Genomic DNA, 26,478 nt, shown 5'->3' with positions numbered 1-26,478 from the left:
GGACATAGGATTACTGCCGTAATCATCCTTGCCTGGTTATTATGGGTTGTTCACAGCCCTGTGCCTAGGTGCTGGGCCATCCCTGTCGTTCCTTGCCATGTCTGGTGTAAAGCACGTGATGATGGTTACCCATGTATAGGATGTTCAGCACTTAAAAAGAGATTCTTTGAAAAAAAACTTTGGGGAAGGTTCGGAGAAACCCAACTTAGAGAAGCAGTGTGCCGCAGCACGTCAAGTATTCGGCTTATGGGGACGCTGGGAGATGGGTATGTTCCGAATTCGATGTAGGTAGGGGAAGATTTTTTTGCTTTAGGTCTTTGGATTTTGCTGGGTATCTTGGCTTTCTTGCACCTTCAGTTTTCAGGTTGCAATCAACACGAACTTGAGGAGGAAATGCAAATTTGAACAACTCTGACCAACTGACTGAAGGCCTGCAGGCTTTGAAATAACCAGAAACTTCTTAGATGAAGGATAGATACTGGATTAGAAGTGATACTACCACATCAGGGATTTTAGGCAGAAATAAATCCTGGGTGTTTGGTTTCTATTACGTATAAGGTCACGTTCCCCGCTCATAATAGTTGCATCAGTCGTCTCAAGTAAGTAAATTTGGGGGGAAATTTGGCTGAAAAGGGCCTGTTTTAGCTGTACCTCTCCCACGCTAAGGGGCGAGGAGAAGGGGCGAGAGGAGGGTAAGCGTGACGCTGGGACGCGAAGTGGATCAGCCGCTGCTGCAATTACCTGCAGTCGCGTGACCGCATCGTTAGTCGCGCCTTCCTTAATGGGCGCCTGAAGCAGGCTCGGGGGCGCGGCCAGGCGCGGGGCGTGTCCCTCCGCGCCAGGAATGACGTCACACGCCGGCGGAGCGCCCAACGAGGGGGCGGGGGGGGGGCAAGTGCTCGCGGGGCGGGGCACGCCCCGGCGAGGGGAGGGCGGGGCTTGCTCCGCGCATGCTCACTGCCGGAACCCGAGCGCTTTCTGGCGCCCGCCTCGCCCTCCCGCCCTTCCCGCGGTGGACGTGAGGTACCGGCTGACGTTGCCTGAGGGCGGCGGGGCGGGCACGTGAGGCGGCTGAGGAGAGATGGAGGCGCTGGACCGGGTGGTGTGAGTGTGGCGGGGGGGGGGGGGAAGCTGCGTGGCTTCCCCGGTCTCTGGGAACCTTGAGGGGACCCTGCGGGGAGCCGGGGGCGGCTGTGGGGCCTGGTGTGGGGAGGGTCGCTGGCGGGGGGGAGGTCAGCAGAGAGAAAAGGGTTGTGGGGAACGCGCAGGAGGGAGGGTGTGAGGGAAACCGGGCGCTGCCGTCTCTTTCTTGGTGGCCAGGCTGCCCTTAGGCGGCTGGTAACTTCAAGGATCCGTGGGGACCAGCTGGGGTTGGATTTATGCGTTTCTGTCTATAGTTGGAAGTACCCGTGTGGGGTACTTTTGTTTGTTGGCGTTCTAAAATAAATATAATGCTTTGCGGAGAAGGTACTGAAAGCCTTACATTCATCTAGTGGAGAAATGTAGTTCTGAAGCAACGTAGTTATTAATTTATAAGCTCTGCGCCCCTGCTAAGGCCGGTGTGTTTCACCTAAATAATGCTCTGCGGTTCCTGCCAACGGATGGGCCGTACTTGAGCTTTTCTTTTGGATGCGATTGATGGTCTTTGAGGAACTGTGTTTTCTTCTCGTATGGGAGTCTCTGACTTGTGGAGGGAGCTGGTGTGAGGGGAAGCTTTCAGCCTGTCAGTAGTCTGTAGGAATTCTGGTGTAGCTTAAGCTCTAAATCGGCAGAAACCGAAAAGCCCAAGACTGTAAAATTACCTTTGCTAGCTTGGGGGGGGACAGAGAGGAAGAGGAGTGGTAGTAAAACACATTCATCCGAGACTGGGCTTTTAGCATTGATTGTAATTCTGCAGGTTGGGATCAGTTTGAGTTGCTGAAACAAGTTACTTGAACACAGCTGGTTCCAATTCTTGTTTTGTTTTACTGTTTTCTGTGGTCTCTGGTATTGTTACTAATATTAAGTTTTTAACTGTTAATTTATTGTTACAGAAAGCCTAAAACTAAGAGAGCAAAAAGATTTCTTGAGAAGAGAGAGCCCAAACTTAAAGAAAATACAAAAAATGCTATGCTCATAAAAGGAGGAAATGCAAACTTAACAGTGACTGAAGTGCTTAAAGACATTGTAAGTTGTTGGATATAGTATGCAATCTTTAATTATATAACCTTTTGTGCTACACCAAGAGTATCTTCCTTTCTCTTTTCCTTACAATTTGCACATTCTCTGCTGCGAGATCAATATTTTCATATTCTCCCCATTCCCCAAATCTCAGATTGACCAGTACTCCAAAGGTGTTGTTACTTATCCCTCGACAGAGATTATTTTCTTCCAATTTCTTATTTGCCAGAACTTTTGAGCTTATTCTCTTTGTTATTATTTTTTCCACGATTGTCCAGTATATAACATGAAGTGCTGCAAGTCCATTTGAATACAAGGGGATTAGGTACAGAATTGGGACTGGATCACTAGGCTGAAGTCATATCCCAGAATCCTGTAAACTGATATGGAGCTTTCAACCTCTCCTAAAACTTAAACTTACCAATCCTGTCTCCTAACTCTATACTGGAAAATATTATAGCTGTTCTTACACTCTTTTCTCTTCTTGCTTTGTCATTTTCTTACCATCTTATGCTGATGATAATCAGGTGGTTGTTCATTCCCTGTTTTTCCTCATGCCCCTAGAAGCAGAGAGATTCCGTTACATGGCTTTGATTTCAGCTGTGTCAGTTATTTTTTCCTTAGTTTCTAGAAACAAGTCCTTCTGTAATTAATCGGGAACCAAGATTGTGACCAACTTGAAGGATATTATTGTGAGCAGGCCTTTTGAGGTGCCTTCTTCTAGAGTCATTTGCACAATTACTCTAATTCCTATGATCATATGAGTTGTAGGGTTTTAGAAAAAGCAGTGCTGTGCACTTAAATGTATTAGACATAAAACCGGTTTAACTTTTTCTTTTGCAGTATGCTGTGAAGAAGCCTTTTGCTGTACTGTATAAAAAGTAAGCAGTCTCACTTTGACATCTTTTGAGTCTTCTGACAGGACAGCTTTTGGTAATTTCGAATCATGAATAGAGATGCTGGTTAGCGCGGGAGTTTGAACAATGGAAAGGGTTGCAGAAGGTGACTGAGATTCATCATAAATTTGAGTAGACTGGAAACAAGCTATGCATGATCAGTGTTGGTGCTGAGCACAGTTCTGTGCCAAGTGTTATAGAGCAGGATTCAGCTCACTTGAACAGTCGGCTTCTCTGACTGATCTGTGCAAACAGCTAGTGAGGTTCTCTGTCAGATGGGTAGGCTAGAGTTCTTATATCCAAAGTCTTACAAGTCTGAGTTACAGATTATAATGATAGATATGTCTTGCTCAAAATGGGAACACAGTATCTTTACAGATGTAGTGCAGAGACATTAATTGTAATAGCTAAATTTAATGTTGGATGAACAAGCAAAGGCAGTTGTTCATGAAGTGTTGCTGGTGGTGATCTGGAAGTCGGGCCCCAGGAGACAGGAAACATGGAGTAAAGCACTTAAAACGGCAATGGCAGCACTAAGGAACTTCTGGCAGTATTAATATGGCTTATGGTTTGAACTAGAACTGAACCCCTACGGCTGGAGTTTCCAGCAGAATGCAGATTTTTAATGTTAACAGAGAACCAATTAGAAGTGCTTATCTGGGCCTGTTCTCTTTTTTTTTTAATTTTTATTTTTATTTTTTTTTTCCCTCCTCTCAGGAAAAATATTACTAGGCCTTTTGAGGATCAAACATCATTGGTAAGTATAAACTACGTCTTCTCTTGTGACATTTTATAGCCATAAAGTCATGAAAAGCTTTATTGGTGGATAATTTGCTGAATTCATAGGTTAAAATAGTTAAATGGAGGGATCATAGCTTTCTGTGAGTTCCTTGTGTTTGAGTAGATGAAGAAAAGCCCAGCAGAGTACTACATGCATCAGCTGTACAAGTGTGAGACAGTCACCAAGAGTTCTGCTCAGACAAGAACTGTCAGAAGAATGCACAATTTCAGTTAGAGATGGGTATTTGGCTTGCAAAGAGGTTGCAAAAGTGGGTCTCCAGAGGCTTGGAGGGTATTTTGGAAGGGGGTGTGTGTTTGGAAATACACTTGCTGATATGCCCCTGTCTGGATTTGGTGTTGATTCAGTGCTTTAAGGTCAAGATAATTTATGAGCAAGAAGGCAAAAAAAATAGGCTCATCCTAAGATTCTCTCTCACACGTTTGCACTTCAGTTGAAGCATTACTTTAACTGTTGAAATATATCTGTTGTAAAAGCAGTATACATATTTCCTTCAACAAAATGAGAGAAAGGGGATAGTGATGCACAGCTGTGGTTTTACGATAAAGATAAAAATTAATTATCCCAAAATAAGTTGTTTGGTTCCCAGTGATCGTGATTTAGTAATGTTTGCTCTGTGCCACTGCTGACACACAGGGAAATAAGGGTCAGATTTCCAATGTGTGAGGCAGTTGTTGAAATAACTCACTGAAAATACACGTTGAAGTTGGGAATTTGGGGGTATTGTATTAAGTAAATCTGTGTGTGAATTTAAAAAAAACAACTCGTGTATACACACCAGGCACAAATGCACTTTCCTGTCTGAAAGGGATTGTGAAAATAGAGGGGAAATGTATCTAAGGAATTATCTGTTAATAAAAAGGGAGGGGAGGAGAGAGATAGCTAAGTATCCTTAATGATCATTAAGGATCTTTTTTATAAAAGTGAAGGTAGCCAATAGTGAGTGCTAGAGGAGTTGCTGAAGTTGTATTGGACAGCTGAGTTAAAGCATTTTTAATGTGCGATGCTGAGGTGTTGTAGTGTGTGCTTCTGCTCTGTTCTTGGCATGAAGCACAGTAGTGCCACCATCCCTAAAATATTGTGAGTGGAATGGAAAACTTATTGTAGGCAGCAAGGAAAGATTTGTGACATTATTTGCTGAAACTAAACCTCTTACAATCCCATAGCTGGATGACTTGGTTTCACAGTCATACGGGAACTAGCTGATCATCAGCTGACCATTGGTTTAAATTTCTGATAATTTCTGGGAAAACATGGTAGCCGAAATCATTCTGGTATTTTAAAAGGGGGTCCTTCAGGGACTTTAATTCTTGTAACCTCAAAACAGTGGGCTTGGGTCATTGAGAACAGTGTCAACAGATAATCAGGCTCTAGAAAGGTATGGAAAGTCAGATCAAGCTAGGTTTGGTTTTTGGTTTGTCTTTTTGTTTTTGTTTTTTTTAACTTGCTTACAGGCATTTTTTTAAAATGGCAGTTTTGCAATGTATGTGATGTTGCAATATATGCAGGACACATTTGAGGCATTTGAGTTTGTTGCATCTTTTTAATAAAATATCATACAGCTGTTAGAGAATTTACATATATCAACACGCAGTGATTAACAGAGCTGTATGAGCAAGTGTTTCAAGGGGATGGTTCTGTTCTTGATCTGTCTACAGTCAGTATTTTTCAGGGACCTGGTGGCAGAGCTCAGTGCTGAGCTGTGTGATTTCTACGTGCTTAGGATTGCTCCTGGGGATGTCTCTTCTGACCTCGCAGAAGGGCAGAGCTGCAATGTCCTCTCTGAGCTGCTGCTGTTGCCGGGGTAGAAGGAGATGCAGTGGCTTTTTCTGCTTCACAGCTGCTAAGTGCAGGCACAGAAACTGGTACTTCTGGGATGTACTGGATAAATAGCATGTGTGTTTATCTAAGACCTATGGTTGATACACAGAATACGGGGCTGCCTTGAGAAGCAGCAGTGCATAAAAAGGCTTTGGAGTTGGACATTCTCGGAAAGAATTGCTGTAATGTTGGTTCTGGATATAATACCATAATAGGTTCTCCGTCTACTCCACCTAGAGGAAAGATATTCTCTGTGAAAGTCACCACTGGCTTGGTTTTAAGTAACATCTTAGTCTTAAATAATAAATTGACGTGAAGTTGCTCTGTAGCAGGACTCTCGTGCCCAAGTGTGAGAACGTTAGTTATTTGCAGATGTTCCTAGGCTTGCTGTTGAGGGAATTAACTGGTTGTTCAGAAGCTATTAGGCAAAGCTAATATGCTGCATAAAGCTTAGCTGGGTAACTAAAATGAGGCATTACAACTGCAGCCAACTTGCAAATACTTACCCTTCAGGCAAGGAGAAGTGGTTGAAAGTATCTTATTTAAAAACAAATAATGAGGAATTATGGAAAAGGGCATTACAGATAAAATGGCAAGAAAAAACTGCCTGGCTTGATCTTTAAGACTGCGATGGGAAATTAAAAGAGAAAGGAATTATTTGAACCTTGAATCCAGCTGTCCATTTTAGCTTATGTGGACCTGGACACGCTCAAAACTCTTCTGGTAAGTGCAGTTGCTCTTCTCATTAAGCAGCTCCTAACTCATGTGTTTGTGACATATACCTTCACCAAATACTTTAAACACTACAAACTGCAGCTCATGAGTTTTGTTCTTTTCCTCAAATGTAGGAATTTTTTTCCAAGAAATCAGATTGTTCTTTGTTTCTGTTTGGCTCTCATAACAAGAAGCGACCTAACAACCTGATAATAGGTAAGATGTCTCACTTGGGTTTTTATTCGGATGAAAGGTCTAGTTTTCAATGAATATTTAAACAGTTGGGATTTCCTTTTTTACTTTTACAGGTCGCATGTTTGACTATCATGTCCTAGACATGATTGAGTTAGGCATTGAGAAGTTTGTATCCCTAAAAGATGTCAAGGTAAGGACTCACAAAGTCAGTATTTCAGTGACATCTACTGGTGGATTTTTTTGGTGCGTTGGCTTTTTCTGTGCTTTGAAGTAAGGACAGGGGTTGTTTAAAAAAGCCTTTCATGCAGTATATGAGGATTTCTAATTTGTGTACCCTAGAATATTATTTTTATGCTCTGCTTTTTATTTTATTTTGGTTGTTTTGAGCAAGCTTGCAACTTTCTTTGCAAATTCTTTTTTTAGACTTGGTTTATTCCTAATATTTTCCTTTTAAATTAGAGTTTCATTTACAAAATGCCTTCGGTTCTGCTCATGGTAGGTTCCTATATAAACTGGTGCAGGCTTTGAAAACTGAAATCCCACTTCTCAAATTGTAACCAAAGGCAGTCACTCTGCTGACTGAGATGATTCTGAAACTTTCTTTCGCTTTCATTAGCACATAAATGCCAGTTTTCAGGGAACTATGCTTAATTCAGACAGGGAGGTAACATCTTGATTATTTTAACCCGGAGAAAAGTCACCTTTTATGGCTATGTTAGGCTCATTTTAGCAAGAATAAAACATATTTCGTGTGTGTGTACTTTTGTATCAAGCAGTTCATACACTGCAAAAATAAGGAATTTTTCTGGTCCTTATTCTCATCACAGTATATAAATTGGCAGGACAGTCTAGAGGGATAGTGAAGAAATTACGGTTTGTAAAGGTGAATCTTCCCCTTGAAGTCAGGTTGTAGTGTGTATATTCATAACATTGTTTATAGCAGTGAAGTTATAGTTAAGTAAATGTATTTGTTGGCCAGAATTAAAATTAGGTGAGTGACTAAACTATTCCTTTAGTCTTTTTCATGTACTTTGCAGTGTCAGAAGTACAATAGACTTGTTTGCCTCTAACTTTAGTTTTCTTGTTAGTAGTTGCAGTCAAATTCGCTTGTTTTCACTGGAAGGTGTTATCTTATACATTTTATAGTAAAGAATCTCTCTTTATTAATCCAGCACAAAGAATAATACAATTCACCCTTTTAAAAACAAAGTCCTTCCATACACATACAGTGCTGTTCAATGAAAAAAAAAAAAAAGGTGTCTATTCTGTCCATATTGATCACAAGTCACAATAATTTTTCATTCAGTGTTGAATGGCTAACCGCCTATTAGGTCAATAATATGTTCCCTAACACCGTCTGAATTTTTGTTCTGTTTTAAAATTCTTACTCTGCAGAACAGTAAATGTCCTGAAGGAACAAAACCGATGTTGATATTTGCTGGCGACATGTTTGAAGTAAATGAGGAATACAGAAGACTGAAGAGCCTTCTTATTGGTCGGTATTTTGATTATTTCAGCAGTAGGATTGCATAAATCTGTAGTAATATGATTCCTTGGGAAATGCTGGTTTGTCAATAAATGTTTGCTTTTGTTCAGCACAGAAGGAGAACAAGTACATGCACTTGTGAGTTTCATGTCGCATGAAATTAAAGTTAACTAATGATCATGAACGTTAGGGGGGAAAAAAGACTAACCTAAAAGACTCTGAAGTTGAAACTTTGTGTTCACTAAAATTCGTGACTTTGTAGGAAAACTAAAAGTCTTTACCTTGTAATTGTACTGGATCATCACTTTTCTAACCAAATATTTTTGAAGTATCTAATCTGAAATCAGTGGATTAATTCAGAAAGTGGGATATTTTTGCTTACAAAAAAGTCAAATCAGTATAACTGAGCTTGTGTTTTTATAATGAAAGCATTTTCTGTTGCAGCTTGACCAATTCTGACAAAAGTGCCATTGATTAGAGTACTTGAACATGTGCAGTAAAAATCAGTTGTAGATAATAGCTGTGTCATAACTTCAAGGCAGGCTTGGAGCTTAGTAAACAAACTGGTGTAAAGTTTTTTACTATGTCAAGGTTGGAGGCTCTGGAAGAAAAAGCACAATGTGGTCTTTTTCTGAGAAACTACAAAAAGTTACACTTTTCTTAGGGTAGCTTTTGGTGACATAGAAGTCATATGGTACTGTATCTCTTGACATGTAAAAAATGCATCTTGCGTGGTAGAACTAGATCTAGTAGGTAGGGTTGTGTGTTTTTTCTTTTTAATAGGCTTCCTAAAAGTAGATTTTTATTTTTTTTTAAACCTCTCGTGAAATACTGAAACTAGCCCAATAAGAACAGTATTGTTCTTTCAGTTCCGTTCTTGGGTTGTACCAGTTCATAACTTTACAGCTTTGCAAGATCTCCCTGTCATGTAAAATAAGTATTGGTTGGGCTCTTTTTCTCTAGGCAAACAGATAAACGAATGCTTTTTAGAAAGAGACTTTAAAAATGAGATTTATTCCTCCCCTTAGTATTACAATTCCTTAAAGCAAGATGTTGCATCTGGAATGAGCCTGAAAAGGGAGCAGGAGAGGAGAACATTTGTATCCTCTCAGTACAGCTGGCTGGTTCTTGAGGATAGGTGAAAGGCTAGTAAGTGTACTTATAAACCTTTGAACGTGGGTGAATATTGAATACGAAGATAAGTGAGTTTTAATACTGCGTGTTTGTGTTGCTCTAAATGAATATTTACACTGTGGGAAGCAGGTGCATTACTTGCTGAAGTGTATCTTGTTCAGGCCAATCACAGTGTTGGTGATTGGCATCCAGATGTGCTCATGCACTCCATGATCAAACAGCTCGATACCTTAAATGGAAGACATGCATCGTTGGGTAGTTGCCAAATAACTAACTGATCTTTCCTATTTCTTTTGATGTTCATCTGTCCTTTCTCCTCTCCTATTTATTTGCCTTTAATGACTCTGTAGTCAAATGTACTCAAATCGACACCCAATCTTCTTGAATGTACTCCAAGTACTCCAGGTCTTAATGTTCTGCTGACTTCTATGAAATACCTAGATGCAAAACAACTTACAAAGGGAAAGGTTAAGAAGTGTAAAGGCTTGAAGGTATCACTAACCAATTAAAATCGTTTGGGTAATAATTTGACATGCTTCAAAACTGCCCTTAACTGATAGGGAAGAATTGATTTTTTCCTGCAAAAGATGGTGCTTTTAAGTTGCCAGTCTATTGGTAAGAAAGACAGAAAAATGTCTTTATAACAACAGCAGCAAATATTTTGTTACTGTAGCAATATTGCTGGGATCCCAGAAGGAATATTAGATAGCTAACAGCTTCTTGTTGCCAGAGCAATGTGATGCCAGTGATGCTGGTGAACAACCAAGCTTTCATTGGCTTTTGTGGTATCAAAAGGGTTTGTGCATATTTGGAATATCATCTTACAGCAGTTTCTTTGTAAAATTAAATGCAAGGGTGAATTATTGTCTTCACGGTAACCAAACCCTATAGTCTGCTTAAATTGTGAAGTGGAAGAAGTTATTTAGGAGCAATAAATAGCAGCTGCATTTTTCTTCAGGGACCTGAAAGACAAAGACATCCCATTCTTTCTCTTTTGGTTTTTGTTGCCTACTGATGTGGTAGCGTAGGAATTCATTTATGATGTAAGTCCTTGGAATGCAGTTCATGAAATTCTAATAACTTTTTATACTTGTATTTATAAAATGTTTCATTTCATACAACACTGCCAGCTTGCTAGTTCTGTTATTGCATACCCATTTCATCCTAAAAATGGCTAGGTGCTACGTGACTTGCTTATACACTTTTTAAAATGCTTGTTTCCAGGAGATCTCTACAATTTCAGATTGACCATCGGCTTGTTCTTCACACAGCCTTCCTCGCACAGACTTTTTTTGAGTGCCTCAAAAGATTTGTGGGTTCCTTTTGGCCAAGAAAGGGGATGGCTGGGATGGAGTTTGAACTCGGCTAATGCTAACCATAGCTACATAGGTTACAGTGTTACCAGCTTTTGGATATGAATTGATACAAAAAGAAGTGTATAGACTGGTGTCCCAAAATAATTTAGGAATTTAATCTGGAAATGGAAAGATCCTGTGAAGCTCTCTGCAGGAAAAAGTAAATTTAAAGTGCTGGAAACAAGTTGAGGACAAGGGGGAGAAAGAACTAGGAATGGAAAGAAAGGAGAAAGCAAGTCTCTAGTCCAACCAAAGCAAGAGTTGTAAATTAAGAGTACATTAAAAAAACTTCATCTCTCTGGGTATACTGAAGTGTACAGTTTCTGCAGCTGTTCAGCATTGCCAGGAAACAGAAATTTTTGACCACCTGCATTTGTTGGAAGAGATAATGCTGTGGGTAGAAGGATGTATGGTGCCACAGGAAAATACGAAAGGGAGATGTTGCCAATAAAACCACTGTAAATGTAAGCTTGTGTGCCCACAGAGAACTAGTCGAAGGGAAAATATATGCCAGAAGCGAACAAAGTACTGTATTTACAACTCTTCCTCTAACTACAAGCTCAACCCACAAGAGGAGAGAGAGTATTTAATTGACCAAGGACATTTCCTGGCTAGACTCCAGCTGATACCTGCCAGCAAGACTTTATTTTGGATGTCGCTCCAGTGCTGATACTCTTGAAAAGGGTAGTGGAGGAAAAGTCAACTAGCCAAGGGATCTGAAAATGGGACAGAACGGAAAAGACTGATGTGTTTTGCATGTTAGCAGTTCTGCTGTGTTTCAGCATTGCCCCGTCATGTTTATTAGCACACCTTGTTCCCTAAGTCAAGGTCACATTCCTTCTCCACCCTCTGCATATGTTGGACAGATTGCTGTGCTTATTGCAAGCTCTCTGCACAGTATTTTTGATAACCTGACAAAAGAACCTCACTAGAGATGGCTCATTTTGTATTTAACCTGTATTTCAGTGTTGTCTTTGCAAACTAAGCAAGTGTTTCAAGTGTCTTATTTTTATAGATATATGTTGCTTATTAAATAGAGAAAACATTAATTGTAATGATGAATACTGCTTTACATGGAGCACAGAAGTGCTTTGTTGTGGGGGAGGTTTGAAAGAAATGATACATCTAAACTAAAATTTTCCCCAAGTCAGAGAAAGAAAATGTAGGTAAGAGTAGACAACATACAGTTTCGATCTGTTTTGTACTGGGTTTGATCCTTCTTTGTACTCTTCCAAATCTGGCTCTGATTAAGAATGTTAAGTATCAGTTTTTTGAATGATGTCTTTAAACAGATACCTGAGCTAATGGTTTCTCTGTATTGATCTCTGTTTAGCTGAGCAGAACTGGCCTAAACACAAAATAAGATACATCTCATTTTTCTGACTTTAGAGCTGAATATTTAGAAGACTAGAAAATGCAATTATCCCAATTAGCTTAATAAAGCTAAGTTACAGCTCTGAAAGTATATTTGCTCTTCTCCGTGCACTTATTTTTAGGTAGCATGTATATTGCTACCAAATTATCTCTGGGAAGTCACTGTATTCCTGTCAGGATTTCCATACACGTTTGGTATCACCAGTGCAGGAGCAAACACATGCAGTGTTAAGTTTCTCTCCCATGTTTTGGCAGGGCTGCAGTTTTAAGTCGCAGCTATTTTGTGAGATTCCCGTTAAAACATACAGATTCAGCTTTTCTAGAGCCATCCCATGTATAGCCTTGCGTAGTTGGATGCAGTAAAGATACTTATGTAGGTAAGGAGCTTACATCAGTGATGTGATGTGTGTCCATTATGAAATAAACCAATTTGTTACAGTCATCCGTAAGCAATTTGTTACAGTCATCTGTATGTTACAGTCATGCAGTTTCTTGTTGCCAAGAAACCTGGCAGTCATTCTTTTAAAACATTCTTTCAGATTTCTTCAGAGGTCCTAGCGTGCCCAATATTCGTCTGGCTGGTTTAGAGTACGTTCTGCATTTCACAGCTGTAGATGGGAAAATTTACATGCGAAGCTATAAGTGAGTATGTGTTTTATCTATTTGTTTGCTTTTTGGTACACTTGTCAACTTTCCCCCAAATTTAGCCTGTAGTTGTGTAATTGAACTGGCTTGAGCAATAGTTTGCTACATTTAAAACATGTACTGTGTAGAGGTGTTTCAGCATAACACAGAGTAACTTGTGCAGCAGAAGGAAAACACTTAAGCCCTAAACCTGCTGCTTCCTTCCTTGTTTGCTCCCCCTTCCAGTGAAGGGGATTGCTCGTTCATATGGCTGGATTAGTAAAGTGGCGTGAATTAACTGGGTGAATTCAGAGTACTGTCTTAGACTTCATAGACTTAGTCTGTTCTCAGGCTGACTTCTAGGACTCCCCTCACTGAGGGGCTTGTCAGAGAACGACAGGTGGTAGGCTGCAGCCAGCGATGCACACAGAGAACCAGGAAAAGGCAGGACAAGACAATCTTTCTTGCTGTGTTGGTGTTTACCCTCACAGTTCATGGCCTTGCCTTAGGAGGTTGTGAGCATTCACAGCTTGTGTTCATGCGATTTTGATTTGCCTTATAACAAAACTACTTTTATCAGTCTCATTCTTCAAAACAAATAAACAAAAAGCTTTCTCGGTTAGCACTCAGGTTATTTTGCTGTAAACAATAGTAAATATTTTTTGTGTCTGTTAATACCCAGGGCACTATTTTGAATTTGAGGAGTGATAGGGCTTTCGGGGTACTGGGACTGAGTTTTAACAGTAATACTGGTCTCATTTTAAAAAAAAAAAAAAGTTACATTAGCCAGGTTATATTTTGGATGTGTTCAAATTGTGATGGGACAGATTTAATATATTATAAATTGTTATTGACAGGCATCTTTCTCAATAATAGAGTTAGCAGTAGCAATTGTTTTCAATAGCCTTCCGAACTACAGGATTGAACCTGCCTTTTAGGAAGACAGATAAACCTTTATCACAGAGGACAATGTTGATTTTGGTTGTTTTGCCCTTCTAGGGTACTTCTGAAGAAGTCTGGCTGTAAAATACCAAGAATTGAACTGGAAGAGATGGGACCTTCGTTAGATCTGGTTATGAGGAGGACACATTTAGCCTCGGATGACCTTTATAAGCTGTCTTTAAAACAACCAAAAGCCCTGAAGGTATGTACCTTGGAAAGTAGTTACTTCCAGATCTATCTGTGAATCAGAGCAAAAGCTGAATTATTAATTATTGTATATCTGACTTACTGTTATTTAGGCCAAATGAGATTTCTGGGGCCACAGCACTCTTGCAGCGATCAGCTGGCATACAAACTCTCCCCTGGAAGCATATAGAACATACAGAACTTAATCTCTAAGCTCCAGACAATGTATGCGGCCTTGCTTTTAGGCACTTGATTCTCACCAGAGCTCTTGGCACTCTCTCCTCAGAAACACTAATGTTGTTCTTCCCTTACAGCCTAAGAAGAAAAAGAATATCTCCCATGATGTGTTTGGTACAACTTATGGTCGAATCCACATGCAGAAGCAAGATCTTAGTAAACTGCAGACACGGAAAATGAAAGGGTTAAAAAAGAGGCCAGCAGAGAAGTCAACTGAAGATGGTGGGGTTAGTCCCAAAAAGTCAAAATCAGCTTCATAGTCTGTAACAGCTTTGAAAACTTTTTGTACCTTCACATTTAGTATATATATATAGTAATATAAATGTGTTGGACATAAAAGACTCAGCTGCTGTTAGCTTTAGTTTTATATAAAACAAAATCTTTTTAATTGTTTGTCATTTTAAAGGGAACATGGGAGTATTGAGCTTTAATATGGAACTTGGTAATTTAAAATAAAAAAAATTGATATAACTTGCTTAGTTTTCCAAGTTTTCCAATAAATACTGAGTATTTATTCTCTTGGTGTTAGCAAACATGTGCTAGTCAAGCAGGTGACTCGTTTCCCGAACAGTTTTATGGCTATTATGTTGGGAGCCCTTGATCAATGAACTTGTCTTATGAATTCTGCACAGGACCAGAGTAGTGTGTATGCATAATACACACAACAGAACTTGTCTGTTCATTTATTGTTTATTTCATTTAGGTTTTGCACAACTGCAATACTCTATAAACCATTTTCTAAAGTCTGAACTCACAATATGTGTCTGATGCCAGACTATGTTTTTGACTGTTGCACCAAGCCCTACTTTACACTTGCAAAATCGGGAGTGATTAAGGTGTTTTTACTGTGTTCATCACCATGGTAGCAAAGTACCTGATGTTTGCTTTAGGCATAAATGAAACCTTTACAGTTTGAATTTCAATCTTTGATGCTTGATTTGTGCTCAGAATGAAAGTGTGTGAAGCAACCATGAAAGGTGCAAGTCTTTTCTTCTTACCCTGTTTTCCTCCTAAGTTTGTGCTCATGAGTTAGTGAAGACTCAGTTAAAGACTTCGGTAAAGGGGACGAGAGTTTAAGAACTTAGTGAGACTTTGGCGTGGTGTTCCATGTTTTGGAACATACCGAAAAACCTTGCATTTTTTCTTCTGCTTGTCTCTTTGGAAGCTATTACTTTGCCCTTTAGCATAATTATGATAAAATTGTACACACTTTATCATGAACACAGCAAGTTTGCTTATCCTAGTTACGTTTTTTAATACTTCATCTTTTCTTGTTAGTTTTCTCACTGTAATCAGCTGAAGTGTCACATTAGAAATAGGCCGTTTTTTATTTTCACTTGTCTTCTGCATCCTGGATGGAAGCTGTTGGGCTTGTAACTGTGGTTGTGCAAATACCACACATGATGTTCTTGCTGTGCTGGTTTGATAAAACTTGTAGTGCAAAAAAGAAAGGGCTTTAAAAGTTTGGGATCTTTTTGAGGGCACAAATGTAATTATCCTCAATGTATTACCTAATTTTTTTTGTGTATCATTACACAAAATAAATTGCATAGCTGTCTGTAAATCTTTTTCTCCAATCTACAACCGTGTGTTTGAGAAATTGATAATTCCATAAGCTAGATAAATTAAGATTTGTATTTCCCACCATATCTTTCTGAAGTACAAATCGCTATGTTTTTGACTGAAAGCCATGTTTGGTAATAGCTGTAGAAGAACTGTACTCATGGGCTACATTTTTGACTGAAAGCCATGTTTGGTAATAGCTGTAGAAGAACTGTACTCATGGGCATGCTGTATTTTAAGAACTTTTAGTCATAAAAGTAATAGTGAAAGACTAAGTTTGTAAGAGACTATAAGTTGTATCTTCCTAATTTGGAAGCTAATTTTGGTGCTTAATTTGGTGTTTAAAAACTGAATTTCATAGCATTAATGTAGACCATCTAACATGCCGTCACCTCTTACTGTAAAAAGTGAGACAGTTATTCCGTAGTAGCCCTTGGAGAGAAGCTGTTGCATCCTGGCACTGGTTTTGTTTAATGCTGCTGCCGGTTTGCTCCTTGTACGAAGAGGAAACTGGGACAGGTGAGGGCTACTACACCTTCTGACAGCTCAGCGTGGTTACTGTGCAGCTTCAGAGAGATGCGAAGTCCTTGAGTGTGCAAAGTCCTTGAGCCCAGGAAATTGGTCAATGGGGAGAACCCAGGTGCATTTATTCACCCTTTGCAAGGTCTCTTGTCTCTGCTGACAAGAGGTGGAACCTGAAGTGCCTGATGTCCCACCCCTATGGCTGTTTGTGTGAATACCCTTTTATTCTTAGTTTTTCTCCTGGTGAAATAAAGTCACATGGTGGACAAAATGCACTAGATATGTGAGGCAAGGAGAAATGCTCCTGGATATAGTGTAAGGATATTTAGGCTATGCTTTTTCATACTAATCAGTTTAAAGTTACGTTGCTAGCAAGGATTAAAATTTGCTCCATTTCTGATAAATACTTTGCACAACTCGAATTGGTGCCATTTTGGTGCAAACTCTTGAGTGGGAAGTGAAAATGCTCTCCTGCTTTTCATGGGAGACATGAACCACTCTGATCTCTGTATGATGAGATAGGATGAAGCCAAATGAGCAACTGAGTTCACCCCATTTCTTTCAGAGAAGTTTCAACCTTGCTGCACAGCACTGATTAAGCCACAAGGCTGGTAGCTAATGTGATTTCAGATGTACGGCATGTACAACTGCACCTCTGCATGGTAGGCAATTGCTACATTCTGCATATCTGATTTAACTCAAGGTGAACGGAGATAGGAAGGCTAAATATAACCTTTCTAGTGGCATGTTCTTATTTCCCAGCATCTTCTAAAGTGTGAGCAAATTTGTCAGGTGCTGCAATGTAGCTGTGTGCATGGGGAACAGAACATGCAGTGCTCAGCAGGAAGCTGATGAAGGGGGTTGCCTTGCCTCAGTTGCCCCTTGCTTCCAGAGTTCACCAGGCTCTGAAAACCTAAACGTGGCCCCAGGGTCTGCTTGACTTGGGCAAGGCATAGCTGGCATGTTCACCCCTTTCCTCTGGCTTTCATCTTCTTACCTCCCAAGGCACTGCAGATAGCTTTATTTACGGGTGGAGCGTAGTAATAAATTCGTTTTCAAGAAAATCCCTGTGGGCAAAGTATGGCTCCTGAGGCTGTACCTGTGCGGTAAAACGGAGGTGGAGTTGCAAATCAGCAGTTGAGCCCATGCTGTCTTTAGTCTAGCTGGCAGGATGGCAACAGCAGGGAGGGTAGGATTTGCGCCTTCTGTGGACCCTCGGCTTGCATGCTGATGTTGCCCAGCTGTGCTGCTGGCATCTTCTTTGCTACTGTTAACTAGGCTAGTGTCTTTATAGATAACTAATGATATACATAGAATTTATAATCTACCTGCGCTGTAAATTTACTTGGCTTTTTTTTATGTGTGGTGTAATTAAAAAAGGCAGGAAGAGAGGTAGATACTGTTGAGAGGCGCAATGTACTAGGTTCTTGGGATTCCCACATTTTTGGGAATCAGTCCTGGGCGCACACAACCACAGCCTTAGCTCCGTGCTAATGTGACAGACTAAGCACTGAGGACAATGAGTGGTGTGTGTTTGAAAAGAATGTATGAACTCCCTTCTATTTCCTGGATTTTGTGTTTTGAGTTTATCTTTATGGTTCCTTAGCAACCTTATTTGTTTTCACTAAGTGCTTTCTGGGTTTGACTAGGAGGGTTTCCCTCCCCCACTGGCTTGGTTGCAGCTGGGGTGGGTTAGAAAAGAGTGTGAAGGGAAGACATCGCAGGCGTACCCGGTATTGCACGGACTGCTGCATCCCCCAGCCAGGGGAAAAACGGCTGACCATTGCTTTTTTCAGATGCTATCAAACATAAGAAGGGGGGGTAAGGAGACTAGAGCAGAACTGTTAGAGATGTTTTCATTATTAAAGAGAGGGAAGTGGAAAATGCTAGCTGTGCATAATGTATGTAACATAGCCATATGTATTAATGTGTGTATTACATGTGGTGCAGATAGTTCTCCCGTCTCCAAGCGTAATTTATCTCCTCCTTTTGGACTTTGCTAAAGTGCCTCTAACAGTGCTGACATATCCCAGATGCAATCCAAAGACGTAGCTGAGAAATAGGTCAGTTGTATCAGAAGTCAGGTTTCCTAAAAACGTACAAGGAAAAGAAACATGAGGCCTCTGAACGTGGAGCCTGTGAGGGATTGCCTTCCTAAATGGATGAATGTTCAAAGTGAACGTTGCGGCTAACACTGTACAGGAAGAACAGCTTTGCTGCTCGTGCCATCTATGCAGAAGATAGTGAGGAGGAGCTGGCAAAGACATTTTGGGAATACATAGGGTTTCTGAGGGACCTACCTGACAAGGTTAGGAATTTATTATCTTGGAGGTCACGGTAGGCAGGAGGGGCTTAAGTGCTGAATGGGCAAAGAGATGAGGATAGGCATTGGGAGAGGAAAAATTTACAGGTAATCTGGCATTAAGCCCTATCCTAAATAACGTGGGAATCATCTACTTGGAGCAATCAGTGAACACAGTAGTTGTAAGATGATCAAGAAAGTTTTAAGGTGTCTGTTCCTTGTTTGTTCTTGTTTTCTTCGACTTTCAGTCATAGTCTGTCTACTTGATCATTTTTTTTTTCCTGCTTCTCTAAGATAAGCACAAAGTAATTCAGGGGAAGTAGAGGTAAAGTAGAGGGTTATCTCCTGCCAGGGAGTTGCATACATTTGCCATGTGCTACATTGCCTGCAAAGATCTGAGCAATGCATGATAAACTGGATTTTTTTACATATACAGTGCTGCAATGCAAAGTAAAATGAATTTAAAAATCTACCTCCCTCTTCCCTAATGTTAATGTGTACTCCATGGAGAAGGCAGTGCTTCAGCACGTGCAGTGAAAGGGCCTTCACTTAAGGCTGAGCCCTGTATGATCAATTCTAAGGCTGCTTTAGGTGCTGGCGTTATTTCTCCCCTTTTTAAATCTGCAAAATTAAACCATTGATCACTGCTGCTGGCCTCTAGGCAGGAGAATTACTGATGCTGCTTTATGCTCCGGAATTACTGCTGCAGCAGTGACTATGTATGTTAGCCATAGATAGGCGCACACTGGGGCCTAATATCAGCTGTTGCCAAAAGGTAGTTTAAAAGCCTCTTCCCTCTCTGCCTGTTTTTCACATAAAGGCGTGTTCCTTGTACTAAGCCAGGGTTCCTGTTTTCTTAATCCAAAAAAGTCCATAAGTAGTTACATCTTTTCAGTTTTGGTTGCAAGTTGCTAATGTTTTTCCCCAGTGGAAATTGAGCTCCCTGGCTCAGAAGTTGCTCTCTCCTCTGGGGGGAGGTGAGGGTGGGAATGCAGAAATGAGGTAGAATAAAAGATTCAGGCAAAATGTCTCCTCTCTCCCCTGGTGTGTCATGCTCTTGTGTGTGACAGAAACTAGTCCCAATGCAACAGAGAAACATAAGTTATTTAGCAGTATAAATTCACACCAAACATCTCTAAGCAAAGTTGAGCTCTCCTGGTTCTTATGAGCAAAAAGCTGTTTGGCATGCATTGCTGCCAAAAGACAGGCAGTCACATCTGCTGTATCAGGAAGCTTCTATTGGGATGGTTTGCTGCAAAAAGTGTGATGCAGAACTTGCATTCACCTCCCATCACAGCCATTTGATTTTTTTAAGTGAAAACAGATTATTATGAAGAATTAATGAGACCCTCCAAAGTGCACATGCAGCATGCCAATAAAGAGTAATAAGCTTTTAATTCATAAGAGGTGATAGATTTCAGCTCCTGTTGGCTTACTTTGCACACAGGAGTAAGTCCTTGCTCATTAGGGTTATCTGAATGAAATATTAGGCAGGCTTTATTTTTTACATCATGAAAAGAAGTTTGTAGGTGCTTTTTCCTTTTTTTCTTTTCTTTCTTTCTTCTCCTTTCTTCTCTGAGCATACCTGAGATACCTAAGGGCTTCTAGGATATTGTTGGCAAACAGCTATTCAACTCAAGTGCGCTCTGTAGTTGATGAGTGAGGGGTTTCTGTTTGCATTCCAGATGCTCCTCTCTTCAGGGCTGAGCAGAAAGGCTCACTTAAAGAAAGATTCAGAGAGCTGGTAACTGCTGAGCATTTCCTTCTTGCTTTCCTTGCAGAGAGAGAGGGATACCCACCCTTCCTGCCATTAGCCCTCTCCAGTTTCTCAAAGGTAGCAGGTCATACATAATGATATTTCTTTAAAAAAACCCCCACACAAACCCAACGCTTTATAGATAACACCATGTGGGAAGTTCAGCAGGAGTGCTGACTTAAGGAGTTACGAAGGCGGGGCTGTTTGTAGGACTGGCAATCAGATCAGGGAATTGAACTGGCTTTAAAAGGTGGGGGGAGAAAAAGGGGGGCTCTTTGTTTTGAAGCTGGATCAGTTCCCCAATCTGGCTCACAGCACAGCTGGGTGGTGCACTGCCTCACTGGGGAGGAAGCAAAAGGCTGGGAGTGGGATGGGAGACGTGACGGAACTCCTGCCGCTTGTATTGCTGCTTACAGAAATATCTGTAAGATGGTGCCTGAGTTTGAGAATTACTATGGTTCTGAGTCTGTTCTTAAGGAAACCAACAGTTTTGGGGACCTACATTTGCCATTAAGCTTCATCACAACTTTTCCAGTGAAGAAGATGACTTTTAACACCATTTTACAGATGTGACAGCAAAGGTTAACTGATTTTTTCAGAAGGTATTTGCTTTGGGAGCAAAGGTAAAATGTGAAAGTTGTGAGTTCCCTGTGTTGGTGTGGTCTGTGTTGGTAGGTTTCATGTACTTTCCCGTGGCTGGAGTCTGTGCTGCCTGTGCTGTGGTGGAGTTGGAGCAGCTGTCAACAGTGCTTGGCCAGAAAGAAGTTGACCTAAGTGGAATCACTCACAATTTGTGATTTTCTTTGCAAAAAAAACCTCTCAGATATTTTGAGGTTTATCAACAAAGACCAACACGAGCCAGCCCTGGTCAGTGGTAAAAGAGACACTAGTTCATCTGCATGCCTTTTAGCAAAACATGAAGAAACCTGTTCAGATTAGTTTTAAGGCAACCTTCAAAATAATATTCAGGAAACTTCTCCTTTCCATCTGGAGTCACCTTCTGACAAAACTCCTTATGTGGCTTCTCTTTTAGCTGGAAAGATTTTCTCCACTATGAAGATTTTTCAACATACTTATTTTCGCTCTGATGCTATGGAGCTATGGCAATGAATGAGACCTTTTTAGCTGCTTTGAATGCTTTTGTTTAATGAACTTGAATAAAAGATTAAGTTCTGCTTGTTCTAGTCTGAGCATGATCAGAAATACTGCATGGTGGTATGTTATGTTTGGAAAGCTAACACTGCATCTTAGCACAAGCCTCAAATCTTTTGAAGACAGATTTAGTTATTTTCTCCAGTTATGAAAAATATTTTAAATTTCATTTAAATTCCAGTAGACCTGTGTTGCTGTTTTAAGGAGATGATAGCTGATTAGGGTCTCAGTTACTTTTCTTTCAATTCCTGGAAGGAAATCTATTCTGTAGCTTACGTCGTAAAGTGACTGAAGAGTTTAAGTGTGTATAGACAAAGCTGTCCCTGTTAAGGAAAAAGTATAGTTAAAGGAATATTATGAAAAAGTGAAAGGTGAAATGCTTTTTCAGCATGTGGGCTGCATAGGACATGGTAAGTCTCCCCTAAAGATGGTCTCATGAATGAGATTCTGTCAAAGGTAAGTCTTGTTCCTTTAGAGACTCATGCTTGTGTCAGATTTATGCTACCTGACTGGTATGCCTGGAGGAAAAGATGTATTAAATGGTAGCAGAGAAGAAGGAAAAAACTTGTCAAAATTTGTGGTTTATTAAAATGGTGCCAGCAGTTGGTCAGAGCCAGTTACACTAGACTTGTAATCAATTCTGCGAGCTGAGTTTGCAGGAAAGTTTTGGTGTTCTATTAAAAAGGAGAACAGGATGAACTTTTCAACCTAGTAGGTAAAGAGCTAGTTTCCATGGGCCTAACTTTGTCAGCAAAACAAATGAGTGTTCAGAAAGAACAGACAAACTATTAAGACAAGGCATTAGCTGAGATGTTTTCTCACAGCGAAAGCCAGATGACTGAAATCAGAAACTTTCAGGTCTTCTAAGTCCCCTCTTGGACATTGAACTAAACATCTGACTCGTAATATAGGAAAAGAAGAGATAAAAACTTACATGATGCTTATTCACATCTGCAAAAACAATTTTGAAACCTGTATGAAAAGAGTTTTTTGCAGGAAAGAAAGAATCACCAATTATAAACTGAATGTTGGAGCAAGATCTTTAAGACCTTTTCCCATATGTCACACAGAGAAAGCTGTCCCTTCCCCACACACACATAGCTGCATGGGTCTCCATAAGTGCATTGCAGTATAAAGTGACATATCATTCCTACCAAGGTATCATGAATCATATTCCATTTGTAAAAGGTCTTAGGTCCCATTGAGACTTACTTTAAAAAAAAAAAAAAAAAGCAAACCACAACTTCCCAACTTTATATGTACTTGACACAGTGTTTTATAGCAGATTTGCTGGAGAGGTTTGTCTTAAATCTTATTCTATTCTTATCCAAATCACAGTCCAATCTTCAAGAAGAACAAGTTTTGAATGCTTACAATTATTTATTTATTGTAGGACAGTAATATCCAGGTTCCTCCAAGAAGGATCCCAGAACTCTGTTGTGCTAGGCATAGTAAAAAACAGTGTAAAGAAAAAGTCCTCAACAAGATATTGAAGTAGCATATGGCTCTTCAGAGATAGAACATGGCTCTCCTGCACTGCAGTAGCTTCTTCTTAAAAAAAACAAAACCCAAGACACCTTAAGATCTTATCCTTCAAGGGCTCCCATTTACTTGCAATCACACATTGCAGAAGAGTGTTGAACACAGTCTGCCCTGGAGAACCCTGTTTCTTATTACTGCTGAGTAAAATTCAAGGGAAACCCTTAATGAGAACAAGCATTCCTGCTCCTTTGTTTGGAGAATCGTTATTTCTCTTTTATATTTTGTGCTTGCCAAGAAGTACTTGCGTGATTAAAGTGGCTTGTTGTTTTAGATAAATAGTTTGGATTTGGGATATGAGAATTGATGGATCCAGCTTCCATGGACCAGAAAATCTAAGTGAGCTCACTGCCACTCCAGCTTCCTCCTGAGGGAGAGATCTCAGTGGACTTACTAAGGATTAGCAGTTTTATGAATAAAGATACCTATGACATGAACCTTCCCTTTCAGACAAACACATGGGCATTTCATAGTCAGTCTGTGATGAGGAACGAGCTGTTAGGAAAACAGAATTTCTGGGAATTGCAACATTTCAAACCTTGTGTTGTTCCAAATCTGAATGAAAAGCCAAGGCTTCCCGTTGAATAAAAACTCTGGGGATAAGATAAAGTTGATGTGTGACCATGGAAACATTTCATGCCTTTATATTCAGTATAACGTGCTGACAAGGCAAACATCAATGCTAATGTTTCGTAAGTTGAAGAAAAAGAAATTCAGTTAGGTGGAAGCACAGTGCTTTCTTTTGACATTTTTACTTCTACCCATTTCAATTTTTCACCCATGTCACAAGACCAGAACAACCAGGATCAAATTCACGTCAGGAGTTCTTTTAATCTGCGGGGACATATTTAGAGAGTGACTTTTCCAAAGGTAAGACTCAATCCTTTTGTGCTGGATGGGTTGTCTGTGCGCTTTCCCCACATATGGGAAAATAAACTGCAGTGTCTGTGGTAGCAGAGAACTGCATTTGTGCTTCACCCTGGATGTTTAAAATGAGTATAAGTTTCCTGTTCCAGGTGCTTTGGAAAAGAGCATGAAAACAGGGAGAAGCTCAACAGATCTTTATTTCAATACCTCTCCCATTGTTTTCAAGTATAAGGATACCTGCAGTTTATAAAGTTCTTGAGTTGGAGATAATCTCCAGTTTGTTGTATTTTGTTGTTACTGCATCTTTCTTTTATGGCTTCTCCTACTGGTTAGTGAAGTACATAATTTTGGCATCTTAAATTACACTTTGTATTGATTAGTTACGTAATTTAGTTTCGTTGAATTAAATAGTAATTTGGGGGTTAAACTTGAGGCCTGATCATATTCTTGGATGTCCATTAGGTCTTTTATTTGAGAGTTAGCAGATAAACATTTCCCTTCACCTGTCTTATGCCAGTCATGATTTTACAGGCCTCAGTTTCCTTCCCAATTTCTTTCCCAAGCTGACAAGTCCTGATCAACTTAAATGCTTTTCACACAGAAGCTGTATCATATTGCTAATTTGTCCTCTGTATTTTTTTCTAGTGCTGTTACATTCTGAGAACAGACTTGTATGTAGTATCAAAGGTATTGTTGCATGACTAATTCTGATGTGTGCAACACTCTCTTTATTTTGTCTTCTTAATAATGATTAATGTTCTATGTGCCTGTTAGACTTTATTGTTTAGGGAGCTATTGCTGCCAGAGAAGGAGCCAAAGTAAGTCCAAGATTTCTTCTCTCTAATGAACTTTCTAATGACAACAACATACTAGAGACCATTATTTTATGTACCTAGAGAAGGGGTTTTCCACATATATGTTTCTCAATATTGAATCTAACCTGCTATTTTGCTTCCCAGTTACTGGCTATATTCAAATTCTTCCATAGCCTGTAGTTTGATAACATGATATGATGAAGTTTACTGATGATTTTGGATAAGTTGGTGTTGTAAAGATGAGTGTCACCTGCAAAGGTATCCAGAAGACACTTCTGGGAGTGTCATTTTAATGCCACTCAAATTAAATTCAGTGTTGGTATGTACAAATGATGAACAAACCTGACACTAGCTGAAAAAAAAAGTGTTCTGAGCTAACCATGGCTATATGGGAATGAGACCTTGAGATTACAGTAGAGAATGAAAAAGTCACTCTGATACAGTCAAACAAGCAAAGGAAATGTTAAGAATTAGTATGGGGACATAAGAATTAGTAGGAGGAAAATAGAGTACAAAAATTTGCTGCTGTGTAAATTCATACTGTGCCCATACCCTGACTGCTGTGTGCAGTTCAGCTATCCCTGTCCTCTACCTTGAGAAGGGCTGTAACAGAACTAGTTCAGAGCAGGGCAAAGGTGATACGGAATGGCTTCTACAGGAAGAATGGCTGAATCAGCTCTTCAGCCTGGGAAAGATATAACTGAAGGGGAATATCACAAAGGTATATGAATTCATGGATGACATGGACATGGTTAATAGAAAAAGGTTGCTCTTGTGTGGGAAGAGACAGTTAATTTGGGGCTATCCAATGAAGGTTACAGGAAATAGGTGGCACATCAAAAGATGCATTTTTTTCACAGACACAGTTAAGCTATGGAACTCCGGCCAGAAAATATTATGAGTGATAGAACAAGTCCATTTATCATAATTCCACTAAGGCCGGGGAATACTAAGAGGAAGCTACTGCTTTTCTTCTTTACCAACCACCTGTGCAGTGGGATAGTTTGCGCATTCACGAAGCTCATGGATGACACTGAACTGGAGAAAGCAGTCAGTCTACTGGAGGGTGGGATGGGTCATTCCTCCAGCTTAGCAAGTTCCTTCTAAATGGCCAACAAAAACCTCAGAGTTCAATAAAGGTAAATGCAAAATCCTGCAGCTGGGATGTCATAATCCCATGCACCAGTACAGGCTGGAGATACACAGGATGAAAAATAGCTTTGCAGAAAGGTGCTGGTGAGCAACCAGCTGAATAGGCATCTCCAGTTTCTTCTGCAGCAATGAGGACTAACCACATACTGGTCTGTATTAGCAAGGGCATGGCCAGCAGGTTGAGGGAAGTGATTGTTCCCCTGTATTTGACACTTATGGGGACATGTCTGGAGTACTGTGTTTGGTTTGGGCCACCCCAGAGCAAAAGGGACATTTACAAACTGGAGAGGGTCTAGGGAGGGTCACCAAGATGGTCAGGATGCTGGAGGGTACACTGCACGAACAGAGGCTGAGAGGGCTGGGTTTGTTCAGCCTGCGGAAGAGAAAACTAAGAGGGGGATCTAATTCCTGTCTTCTACCACTTAATAGGTAGTTATCAGAGAAGAAGTATTCAAATAAACCTACCTTGCCTCTGTGTTTCCCGAGACTTGTCATGGCTTTCCATCTCCTGTGTCTTACCAAGGATGACTTTAGAGAGGTAGACCTGTTCTAGGCAGGCGGAGCAGGAGAAGTCAAGGAGCTGGGGCAGATGTGAGGGCCTGCACTGAGGACTGGTGGCAAAAGGTGTGCCCTGTGGGCTGGGGTTTCTTGGAGTAGGAAGGTTGGGGATATGGAGGAGTGTGAGAGTAGGGGAAAAGGAGGAAGTCTTGGGAGGCAAGAGAAGTTAGGGAAAGGTGGGAAAGAAGATGGAAAATGTCACAGGTTTGGGATTGAAATGATGAGGAGAAATGGTTTGACTCAGAGAGTTGGGGTGGGCTGCAAAATGAGTGTGGAGACAGAAGGGCTTGGGAGATAAAACGTCACAGCTGGGAAAAAGCAGATGAGAG

At 40.4% G+C, this 26,478-nt stretch overlaps 1 protein-coding gene across 1 annotated transcript; it reads left to right on the top strand.

Moving 5' to 3' along the window:
• Positions 1-941: 941 nt before the first annotated feature.
• On the top strand, positions 942-14,398 carry RPF2 (ribosome production factor 2 homolog). Its single transcript, XM_069805073.1, has 10 exons — positions 942-1,104; positions 2,034-2,166; positions 3,004-3,041; positions 3,774-3,813; positions 6,525-6,606; positions 6,699-6,775; positions 7,981-8,080; positions 12,474-12,576; positions 13,558-13,702; positions 14,001-14,398. Exons 1-10 carry the CDS (start codon positions 1,082-1,084, stop codon positions 14,181-14,183), a joined length of 924 nt encoding a protein of 307 aa, XP_069661174.1. The 5' UTR covers positions 942-1,081; the 3' UTR covers positions 14,184-14,398.
• Positions 14,399-26,478: the final 12,080 nt, after the last annotated feature.

The sequence above is a fragment of the Haliaeetus albicilla genome, chromosome 17, assembly GCF_947461875.1.
Source record: "Haliaeetus albicilla chromosome 17, bHalAlb1.1, whole genome shotgun sequence".
Classification (NCBI taxonomy): domain Eukaryota; kingdom Metazoa; phylum Chordata; class Aves; order Accipitriformes; family Accipitridae; genus Haliaeetus; species Haliaeetus albicilla.
This window is presented reverse-complemented; position numbering and strand designations above follow the sequence as displayed.